Source organism: Brachyhypopomus gauderio, chromosome 5 (genome assembly GCF_052324685.1).
Source record: "Brachyhypopomus gauderio isolate BG-103 chromosome 5, BGAUD_0.2, whole genome shotgun sequence".
NCBI lineage: Eukaryota > Metazoa > Chordata > Actinopteri > Gymnotiformes > Hypopomidae > Brachyhypopomus > Brachyhypopomus gauderio.
The window spans coordinates 12,878,055-12,890,096 of NC_135215.1; the positions used below are offsets into that span (position 1 = coordinate 12,878,055).

General features: G+C 38.5%; 2 protein-coding genes across 2 annotated transcripts; one reads left to right on the forward strand and one right to left on the reverse strand.

The window, feature by feature from the left end:
- Positions 1 to 810: 810 nt before the first annotated feature.
- On the reverse strand, positions 811 to 8,155 carry tlx3a (T cell leukemia homeobox 3a). The gene is made up of 3 exons (XM_077005798.1): positions 7,550 to 8,155; positions 2,585 to 2,819; positions 811 to 2,240 (listed from the first exon to the last, which is right to left on the reverse strand). The coding sequence occupies exons 1-3, from the start codon at positions 7,968 to 7,970 to the stop codon at positions 2,048 to 2,050; spliced, it is 849 nt and encodes a 282-aa protein (XP_076861913.1). The 5' UTR covers positions 7,971 to 8,155; the 3' UTR covers positions 811 to 2,047.
- Positions 3,962 to 4,817, forward strand: LOC143514515 (claudin-23-like). Its single transcript, XM_077005799.1, has one exon. The coding sequence runs from the start codon at positions 3,975 to 3,977 to the stop codon at positions 4,716 to 4,718; it is 744 nt and encodes a 247-aa protein (XP_076861914.1). The 5' UTR covers positions 3,962 to 3,974; the 3' UTR covers positions 4,719 to 4,817.
- Positions 8,156 to 12,042: the final 3,887 nt, after the last annotated feature.

Here is a 12,042-nt window from a genome sequence, read left to right on the forward strand (position 1 = left end):
CAATATAGATATTTATCAGTAATAATTATGATTTATATTATTGTTGATTTAAACATGTATTCGACTCTGATCAATGAATTCTATATACATCTGTCAACTGCACCTAAAACTGTGAAATGGGTTTTAAAACAGAAAAAGCTAATTTAGCAGCTGAAACACACACCTTGTTTTCTAGGCACTAATCGAAATACTTGGAGGAGCAGCATTAGCTCTACCATGAAGGACTAACAGATTATAGCTGAGGTGAGGAGGATTCACTTATCTTCACTTATCTTCAGCTCAAGAGTGAAACTCTATTAACTGTATCCAAATGATGTCTGAACCGGACAGGAGCTCTAATGATGTTTACCAAAAAGCAATGAGTTCTTCATCAAACCACAGCAGTGCACAATACACACAGCCATATGTCCACTCACTGTGACAGGAAGAGGAAGAGGAAGAGGAGGAGGAAGGACTTCGCACACCTTTCCCTCTTCCCTGTGTTCTGCTTACATTAAACGTTATTAGATTATGATTTATGTTCACAGCTGATGTAACAGTCAGAAAACAGACTTGGCAGATTTGCTCGAGACGAGTTTTTGATTGTACAGCAGACTGAGGTAAATGAGAGACAGACAGACCAACATGCAGGCAGATGGAGACTGTAAGCAGACTTTCTTGTTGCTGTAAAAAGTGATATTTAACAATAAAACATTTTCAAAGAATAACACTGATTGTTTTATATATTTTACAACTATTTTGCTGAAATTATATCACACCCAATAAACATTTCTCAAAACATCTTAGATCATCTTAAAACAATAATGAAGTTTTATTTCACATTTTGTAAACCTTCATATAGACATTTTCCACCCACATTCCAGACAGTAATATAGGCCACATTTTTCAGACGCACAGTAACCCTAGTGCAGAACTAAAAATGACCTTCAATTTCTGCTGAAACTGCTAGGCAGCTAAACATAACCAGTGGGAGGAGAACTGATGAATGATGGACACTTTGCCTCTCAAGGACAAAAGAATCCCGGGACATTGTGTTTACCAGTTTTTCAAAAACATAATTTCCATGGATCAAGTCATTTTTGGGCTTTGCTCCATAATGTCCACACGCCAGTGTTCCTGTCCTACAGCCGTGACGCTGTGACAGCACATGTACTGTCACTTGGCATTATCGTCATTAAACATGCGTCAACTTTAGGATATGAAATGGTAAAGCTTCTAGTTGTGAGTAGAAATGTACACTGTTCTCTATGAACACTGTTGTATACTGTATAAAAGCACACATGTAACTGGATATTCCACAGTTCAAAAACCGCGGCCAACAAAGGGACAAGAGTTTTTGCAGTCTTACAAAATAGTAGATGATAAAGATTATAAGAGTACAGTAGATGATAGTCTTTGTATGGCTGTTTTGTATGGCTGTATGTTCTGTTTTTATTTGCTTGCGTCAATGAAAGGTTAGAAGGGCTATGTGTGACATTCAGTTATTTATACTTGTCCACCATGGGAATTTTTGTGAATGTAAACCTTGTTGGATCCTATTTATAGTAGCAGTTTCCACTGTATTCTGCTCCTTTGTATGACTGCTGTGAGGTTGCCATAGAGATGATGCTACTGAGAAAAGTCATTTTTAAAGGGGGTTTATGACCAAGTCACATATTTAAATGTTGAGGTTTTTGAGTACAATAATTGTGCTATTGGGCAAAAGATCAGCACAGAACCTCTAATATAACTGCATTGGTCATTTGATATTATTATCACATGGTGATCTGATTTTGGATCAGTGTAAAAAATGTATACATGAAACATTTATAGGTAGCAAAGTCTCCTGATGCATGTTTTGATGCAACACCAAAGCTCTCCAATTGCACTCCTCCCAAAATAATGGAATAAATCTGAGCTTGCATTCAAACATTTAATACTTTCTCTTACAAATCTGTGCAGATTTGATGATTTCCAAATTTTGTCTCAGATTTTCTGCATGCACGTGACTTGTAGATCACCAGCATCTGTACAAAGCCTGTGTTACTACAACTGCATTACCATGTTTTTAAGGCCTTGACGTCATTTTGCCTGCTTTGTTTTGAGTCCAGGGCTGCAGGTTCTGCAGAGCGTAGAGGGAGGAGTTATGCACACAGAGAGGATCTTCACCGATGGACTTTTGAAGCACATCTGCCTGCAGCTGAAGCAGCATCCGATTGGCCTGTTGGCGCTCCGCCTCCCTCTCCTCGGCTGTCTGTCGCCTGGTGAAGTTTTCGAGGATTTGGAGAATTTTTACGAATTTAAATAATCAGTCAATCAGCTAGGCTAATTTTATGCTGTAATTTGGTCATTTGTAATAATTTACTATCCAAGTTCATCCATGCAGAACAATACAATTAATTTAAAAAACAATACAATTGGGCCTATATTAAGCTGCTTATTGTTTTTTTAAAACATCTATTTAAAAACAGTTTATATGAATTATTACTAGTATTGTTCTCTTAAGAGGATTGTAAGAGGATTTTATGTCGGAAAAAGGCCAATCACATGTAGGCTATAACATGAAACATCGTGCCCTGGGCACCTGTCAAGTACATCCACTCACCTCCATTTAGTCCTCCGGTTCTGGAACCACGTTTTGACTTGAGCGTCGGTCATCTTCAGTGACTTTGCGAGAGCTGCCCGTTCAGCGCTGGCAAGATACTTCTGCCGGTGAAACCGCTTCTCCAGTTCGCAGATCTGCACGCGGGAAAATGACGTACGCGGCTTTTTCCGTTTTGGAGGTGTGCGATTCTGGTAAGGGTGACCGATGCGCCGAGTGATGGTGAATGGAACGAGAGCTAGGACCGAGAAAAGAGAGACAGATAAGGTCAGACAATGAGGTATATACTTAATAACAACAAATTATGTAGGCTATTCCAAAATGTTATGATATTGGATTGTTTAAAAAACATTGCGTAGTATGATTGTATGAGTAATTTTCCTTAATTAACAGAAATAATTTAAATAAATACTTTAATATGTAGCTAAGAAACATGAATGTTCAAATTAGACCACAGGGTTTGATAAGCTCGCACACTAAGCCACGCATTAACAGAGTAGGCCTAGCTGTCCTAGGCCTAAATGATTTAATCATTAAACATTAAACGTGAACAAATCAGTTATGATGCTTACAGAAAATGGAAAAATGGAAATCGCGTCGTACATTTGGGGATGTTTCAGTACTTTTATATGCATGTTTGCATTACATGCCACATTTTTATGGCGGGCGTTCAGAAACGAGACTACGCCGTGTGTAAGTGCATTCAAAGAGATTTCAGGTTGTGTAACTCGAGTCGAAACGTGGTGACGTGAACAAGGTGGCCATGCGCGCGATACCTGTTTCCCACGGAGGCTTAATCTTATACTTTGAGAACTGGTAATACAATCGCGAGGCTACGCACAAAATTACAGTCTATGAACAGATTTTTTAATGCACAGGTACAGTAAAACAGAACGAGGATCTGTTTTGCATGCAGCATAAAACATGCACACTGAAATAATATAAATTTCATGGACATCCACACACAACTCATTACAATAGTGTGGGTCTTTTTGGCAGACGTGAGGGAAAATGGCACAGAGTTTATTTGATTTAGTCAAAACGACGCGTAAGCGGATTCGCAGTATGCTAAAGAACTACGTAATTTACCAAAGTATCACACATGTAGGCTACCAAGACTAACGTCCACAGTTTATAGCCTATATCTGGGTCATACTATATAGCTGAAATTTGCTCAGTGGACCGTCATTAGTCGTCTTTTATGTAGCCAGAATTCACGGTGGACTGTAATATAATGCTGTGAAACCCAAGGTAGTATCGAATAGCTCACCACGTGACGTCTCACAGCTGCCGGAGTTTGCGGGATACACCCTCAACACGTCTACAGAACCTATAAACTTTAATGTCACGAGTGAGTGCTTATATTTTTATGTGATAAACCAGACAGGACACAATGAGAACTCCAAGGATTTTGATATTCGTTTTGATCATCGCTCCTTGCGGTTGGATCTTGGACCTGACAAGCACTGTGGCGCCGAACTGGCGCACCATCCATAATATCACAGGACAACCCCCCGATCTAGCACTGCATCAGGGAATATGGGACATTTGTAGATCTTTCACAGCATCAAATGATGTTCTTTGTAACCACGAGGATACTGAATATTTCAATAACCAAATCATTGAGATCGCGCGGAGGATGATGGTGGCATCTTTGATTGTGACTCTGATTGGTCTTTCTGTGGCGACGATCGGAACCCACTGCTGGACCGACGAACCAAGATGGACAGTAACACGTCTTGGTGGTCTTTTTATCTTTTGCTCCGGTATTCTGGCCATAGTTCCTGTTGTATGGTACCATTATATACTGAAAGACATCAATTCACCATCGACGGACATTCGTGTGGGATATTGTATAATTTTGGGCTACACGGGAGGTATAGCAGAAGTTCTTGGCGGAATCGTGATGATTAGTGCTCAGATGATCAGATGCTATGCCGTCAAGAACCGGGGAGACACACCTGAAACTACAATTGAACAGTCTAATACACATTCAATACGTAATACCACCATAACAAGCTTCAGTATAAACAGAAGTCGGGCGAGTAGTGTCCCATATTCTATAGACTTCTCACATAAAGAAGAAATCGACTTCCCGCGAGCGAAGAGTCCAGTCACTATGTCATACACACTGTGAAAATATATGTTAGGCTTATTTCATCCGTGATCATACTTGCACTTTTTTAATGTTATGATATGAAGATTAACATTTAGTCCATAGCAATGGTGGAAAGATCTGAACCTGATTACGTTTATGCTTTAAATTCTGATTTGTTTTTTAGACAAAGTTGTTCTTGTATTACCTGTTATTGTGCGCGTTACAAATAAAATATTATGAGCTTAAATTCAGGCTGAGGGACCTAATTCAAAACGTGAATAAAGAACCGCATCACAGTGGATGCGATTGTGCGTTCACAAACGCTCACGTGCGACAAGTGCCTCGCGACAATGCTGCCACACAATCAATTAACCCGCATTTATGGGGGATATAAACTTACCATACTTCACAAAATCAAACATAACCAAGATACATTAACGAATATACATATCCGATTTTAGATTTTAAACATGTAGCCTATATTTGATTGTAGAGTTTGTCAACTGAGAAAAAGTCTAACCTGCATGCGTAGGACTATGTAATGTACTTATTATTTAAAGTTATGTCACGACCGTAGGCCGTATCTGTCATTAGAAAAAGAAAAAAAACACAACGCGACCTCATTGATCCGGCTATACAATCCCACGAGCAGGGCCGGCGCCACGGGGGGGCGAATGGGGGCGTCGCCCCCTCAGGCGAGGTGTCCCGCCCCCTCAAGGTAAAAAATAAGACCCATTTATTTTACAACAATCGCTACATGGTGCCCCATCGGCCGCTCGACAATCGTTACACACCCCCCCCCCCCCCCCCACGCTCAACAACTTACGTTCGCCACACCCCCCCCCCCCCCCCCCCCCCCCCCCCCCCCCCGCTCAACAACTTACGTTCGCCCCCCCCGAAATTTTCTGACGCCCCCTCACTGTATATGTTCTGGCGCCGGCCCTGCCCACGAGACTTATCATTTAAGGCCTACAACTTTTAAAAAAAAATCTATAAACATAGTCAGACTTGCTCGACTTTTTTAGTTTATTCCCATAATCTGCCTATAGCAGATTACTTATTTTAATTATTTATGTCTACATTAATTTTCCAATTCCCTCTTGAATGCTGTATCGGTTTTTTCAGCGCTGTTTGGACGCTCATCTATTTATACTTATTTGTATGTTTTCTCTGAGTACGTAATAAAGATATTTCTGAGTCTAAGCGCATATATAAAATGTAATGTAAAGGCACTTGCTTTTGTTATTTGTAGTTTATTTTAAATAAGGGTAAGTACAGATGTACATCTTTACAGTACACATACAGCTTTGATCGTGAAACACGAAACGTGTGAGACCGCTTTTTCCTCCATAGTCATGAAAAAAATGTAAGTCCTATAATTGAAAATTATTGTGCATGTGATGCAAATGCTACATCATAACAATGCTTCCGGGACGGGGATATTAACTTTTCTCCAATACTAAAAAAGTCTAATAGGCTATGACAATAGCTCACATATTCCTATGAGACAAGCGCCTGGCATTTTTGGACAAAAGACTACCTGGAATGCCTAAACATTACATGGAAATAGAAATACCTTTTACATGGAGTTACTCTCTGACCTCTAGGAGGTGCTAGTAAAAACTAACATTCTATGACGTGAAATATTCAACGTAATAATGGAAATAAACATTAGCCTAACCCTTTGTAAAAACCTTCCTGCCCTCACTTTAGTGTCATCATATATCATTATGACTTTTGACACTGTTTTTCTTACATTATACACACTCTGTTGACCACGGGGGATTTTATTCTGAACACCGCTTCTTTAAAGAGCGCTTTCTTACCCCGTCACCAGACATTTCGAAAATCTTTCTTTTTAGTTTTTACAAGCAGTAATGCATAAGAAGAGATTTAGGCAGGCATGTTGATTGGCCAGAAAGAAACTGCTAATTAATATATATATATATATATATATATATATATATATATATATATATATATATATATATATATATATATATATATATATATATATATATATATATATATATATATATCACCCTCCATCAGGATGAAATAAAATGTAAATTTAAGAGCCAATTACACGAGAAAAGTAGATTCGATTACCATGACTGGCTAGTTTGAAGGAGTGCACAAACGCATCAAAATCTAAAGATGAATACAATCACACAGAAAACGCACAGAAAGTTCTTTGACATTTCTTCGATGGTGCCTTAATTCAATGCACCAGAAGAATATGGTAGTCAGTAGCCTACTAAAATTGAAGCTTATCCGTTAGCCTAGCGACAAGAGGAATAGACAAGAATAGCAAAATAAACGTTTGCTTCCTGTAGCTATTGTACGACTGAGTAAAACATGTAATAAAATATTAATAATAATAACCCTAATAATAAATAAAACCAACAACATCAATAACAACAACAATAATGTTTTATTGCTATTATTAATTGTATTATTACTATAACCCCACCACGACCAGCACCATCATTATCAACAGGCATAATTATTATTATTGTTGCTGATGATGATGATGATGATGATGATGATGATGATGATTATGATGATGATGATGATGCTGACGATGCTCGTAGTGGGGTTATTATTGTAATGTCATTGTTAATTACACTGTTTAAAGTAAAAATATCGGGTGCATACATAGCTTAGATGCAATATCCATAAATACTAGAACATAAACCATATAATAGAACACTGACAATATAATTCATAAAATTAATATTATGTTGAATTTAATGTTACTACGCATGGTTTGCATTGAATGTAGACCAACCTTAAACTTTTAATTCAGTCACAAATGTAAATTTACATTAGTATTAGTGTTTCAGCAAATATTTTCAATTCCCATTTACCTGGCAGTCTGTCTTTGGCGAACCTGCGATTATTATCCACCCAGGGGAAGCAGAGCGCACCAAAAGCCGGTGCTGCGCTCACCATAGGCGGCGGTATGGCGGCAGCTAGTGGTCTGTGAGCGGGTACCCGAATCACTCCCCTGGGTACCAGAGTCCTGCTCGCTCCGTACAATCCCGAGTCCTCCAAAGAGCCCGAGAAAGTCGACAATGTTGCGGGCAGTGAAGTTCTATGTGCTGCGGTACCTCCGGTAAGGCTCCCTATAGCAGAGCTCTCCGTTCTGCTCGCCGAGCTACTAAAGCCCCTTGGCGGACGACCACCCGGCGGGTCGGAGGATCCCAGGATTTGTTCGATACCGAAGCGGATGGGCTCTTGAGAGGTTTTATAAGATTGATCCGTCCTTGAACTTTGCGTACTTTCCATGTCCCCAGTCCACAATTGTAGAGGTGGTGATAAAATGAAATCAAATCATGCAAAATAGGGGGAAGATGCACTGCTTTTAAATTCTTTTATGGCCATTTTCTTATGGTTTTATCGCTCATCTTTAATGGACTTGCAACCTGATCCGCCACACCAGTACTGCGCGTCCACAAAGACGTTTCAGCGCGTTTCCAGACGCGCTCGTGTCTTATTCAACCGTAGTTTTCCCCTCGCGCTGTACTGGCCGAAGTCACCAACTAGTGTTCCCATTGGTCGAAAACGTCAAACCCTCATTTGGCTATTGGTTAACGTTTGATGACTTATATAGATTAACGTCTTAATGTAACAAAATATGGAAGTATGTCTTACTTTTTAAAAGTTTTGTTTTTTTTAATCAATTTTCAGTTTATATTACGTTTTGACATTTCTTGCGGTCATTCTCAGATAATATCCCAATGTGTAACGTAGTATCCTACATAGCTAGGCGCAAATTCAAAGTCTTGTAGGAACATAGTCGGGTAGGCATATAGGCTATCTATAGCAACATATTCTTGTTTGGGAATTTCCCGTTTAACTGAGTGTCTTTAGAGTATTTTTTGCAGTTGAAAAATTAGCCTGGCAATTTAAACAAAACTATATTTTAGAGAAAGTGATCTATACTGTTTGTATTGATTTTCGAGCAGAAACTAGAGAATGTCCATAATAATAAGTGTTCCAGTATACATTATCGCTAAATGTAGCTACTTGAATGAACAGGTCTACTATTCATTCGTGTCACGTTTGACAAATATCGCAATGCCACTTGACAGAAGCAAGCCTAAGAGTGTACGCGTATTTTGAAATTGTCCTCATATTCTGCCGTATGCATACACCAATCTACCATCATTATTTATATGAATATTTTTGGTTGGGCTCATTTTCTTTCTGAGCGTGCTGTCGAGCGAAAGAAAGTGGTTGCCGTGGGCAGTATGACATCAGGACCCGCACTGAAGATCTCAGGAAAATGGACTCTTTAATCGAATTTAGGGCCGGTCTAGTGCAGTCAACAGAAAGAGGTTTACACCCCACGGCTTTATAAAGTGACTAACTTAGACTGATTTGCTTGCAGCTCCAGAAGTTCTTTAATTTAGATATATTTTTGTCTTTTTGACAGGTTTAACCTTTAATTCAATTTTAATAATTTATTTCAGGCTTATCCAAAATTTCATAAATAACTTTTTTCCGTTATAATGTTCAGATTTAAAAGTGTTGATACCATCATAGAAGGGACGACAGTGTCTCAAATCACCAATGCGCGTGTTTTATTGCATCTGAACATCTTTGATACGTAAATAATTTTTTTGGACACCATTATATGAACTCATCCAGACTATCTGGCAGTGACGCTGGACTCCCCGTACCGTTGCCTTGGCCGCTTCTCGGTGCCATATGTACACAAGGCGCTCGTCCCTCGCGGAGATCTTTTTTTCAGTTTTATAGAAACTGATGTTTCCTGTTATTTGTTTTTCGTTTGATGAATTATTCTCAAATATAAATTGTCAGCTATGAAATTTCTTTAGTATACAAAATAATTTCCATTAAGTATTTGCGACCAAAATGCATTTCAACATCAGTCTTTATTTTGTTTATTTGCACTTTCTCTTGATTGTGTTATTGTAGTTTTCACTACGTTTACCGGCCGATATCATCAAAACTTGGACCTATGAGTGAAGAGTACGGTGAGAAACACAGGGATGCTGTGCGTCTCTCCGCATCCTTTTATTTAGCTAAACTGAAGGTTAACAGACAACAAAATGTGACTGACACACACACGCACGCACGCACGCACACACGCGCACGCGCGCACACACACACACACACACACACACACACACACACACACACACACACACACACACACACACACACACACACACACACACACCACGGAGTAGGGAAAGAGGAAAGTTTTACTTAGACGAAACTTTCTTTTGCAACATATAATATCAGTTATCCCTTAAGGTGATATTCTTTCTTCAGTTATGCTTCTGATCATCTTACTTGTACGTCCTATTTTACCATGTCACAGTCTTTCATAAATCTAGCCCCGAGGAGAAAACTTTATTTTCAGCTTACGTTACATACTGCCATTGTGGTTGGCTTAATGTCATTGGCGGACCTCTATTAATACCCCGTATGTGCTAATGTCTTGTTTTTTATTACCAATATTTTTCACAATTTGTGAAAAGAGAAGTTAATCAATACTAAGCGGAAACTTGCGCTGCTCTCTAGAGAATCAAAGGCACGACGTGCTGGTGATTATTGAAGATCACATCAATCATCGCGTCGACACATTAAATGTTCTATTCTCCCGAGAAACTAAGACGTTCAAAATGGAAAAAAATAAAGGAATAAAACTGAACGATTTGTCTAGGAAATTACCCTAGATTTACATAATGGGGGTTCTGGGTGATGCCCCGCGGGCGCTGTTTTTATTGCGCTTGTCTGCCGTGTTATCAATTTCTCCAAGTTTTCTAAAGAGCTCGCGCTGACACACGCGAGTAGGATCCAAGGCACGAGGAGGAAGAAAGAACGAGCGAGGAATTAAGTAATCGGGGCCTCCGTCATATAAACATCCGGCTTTGAGGCTATACTTTTCACGCTGCAGTGATGGCAAAATATGAAATAAAGCCAGTAAGTAATAGCGCATTTAAAAACCACCAACCATGTTTTTTTATTATTATTATTAAGATCTACAGGTTTTAAAAGCACAGATGACTAGCTACTTTACTAGTCATGCTGAAGTCTAGCCTACAACTGAATTTTAACAGAAAGTTAAGCGTATTAACCGTCACACTGTGACTGAGCGCGCTTTTCAGCATCTCTTTCTCCTCTGAAAAGCTAAAATACAATTTGGATTCGGATGTATGTATTTTATAACCATTGTAAAAGGATTGACTTAATTATTACTATTCGTAATTTTTATTTATATTAGTATATATAAATGTCAAAGAAGATGCAATCGATACATTGAAACACTGTATAATTAACTACTGAAGAAAAATAAAATGTTTATACAATGAATAAGGGGACATTTTAAATATAAATAGTCCCATACCTTAAGGATATATATCTTAGAATGTGTCAGTAAAAAAACCCTATTGTTTGCCTTTGTGAACTAAATTAATGGTTTAGAACAGAATGACTAACGTTTCTAATTCCTAAAGAAACCTTGAAAATATCATACTCTCCTGTCTTTAGACTTTGGGCACTGTGTAGGTGACGGTGCTTCGAAGGGCGGAGGATGGAGACTCTGAAGTGTTGAGGGATGTTTAAATGTTCAGTGAGAGAATAGGACACGGAGGTTAGGGGAAGGGTTGCAAATATTGCAGACAGATCTAGTAAAAGACAAATGAGACAACAATCAGAGAGATATGGGGGCTTGGGTGGTGGGGCTGAATGTATAAACATAGTGTCTAGTTTACCATGAAAACACACCATGTGCAATATATTTGCAATATTCAGGACTGTGTTCTTGTTCTTATAATGTGGACACCTTATAAGAACAAGAACACTAGAACACTCCTGAATATTGCACGTCCTGTAATTTCCTAATAAAATTTGAATTGAACATATTTTCTTGTTTTATATATATATATATATATATATATATATATATATATATATATATATATATATATATATATATATATATATAGTCATGAATCATACCTCTATCTGGCAATGTCTTTAGTTGAACAGATGAGATGTTGTGAGATGTTGTTTGCTGGTCAGTTAGGATGCAGAGCTTTGCTTGATAAATTGTAGTAACATTAATTTAATCTCTTTTCTTTCATCACTGTTCTTAGAGCAAGATTGAGACCTCTCTCAACACTCCACTGCAAGTGTAAAATGTTAGACTCAATCCATCCAGTGAACATTTGACTAATACAGGAATATCCAACAGTGCTATTCACTTTCTGTCATGTAAGTGATGAGAGGACTGTTCCTGCAGAGTGTCAGTAGATTAAGAGTTTGGCATTACAGTGGCACCAGTGGTTCTGAGGAAACTCATTTTTACGTTGTACAATTGTAG

Excerpts from the sequence above, each read along its gene's own strand:
- tlx3a (XM_077005798.1), bottom strand. The coding sequence starts at position 7,970 with ATGGAAAGTACGCAAAGTTCAAGGACGGATCAATCTTATAAAACCTCT. Across the intron at positions 2,820-7,549 it reads CGCCAAAGACAGACTGCCAG|CTCTCGTTCCATTCACCATC; the intron begins GTAAATGGGAAT and ends TCTCGGTCCTAG. Across the intron at positions 2,241-2,584 it reads AACCGGAGGACTAAATGGAG|GCGACAGACAGCCGAGGAGA; the intron begins GTGAGTGGATGT and ends AAACTTCACCAG.
- LOC143514515 (XM_077005799.1), top strand. The coding sequence starts at position 3,975 with ATGAGAACTCCAAGGATTTTGATATTCGTTTTGATCATCGCTCCTTGC.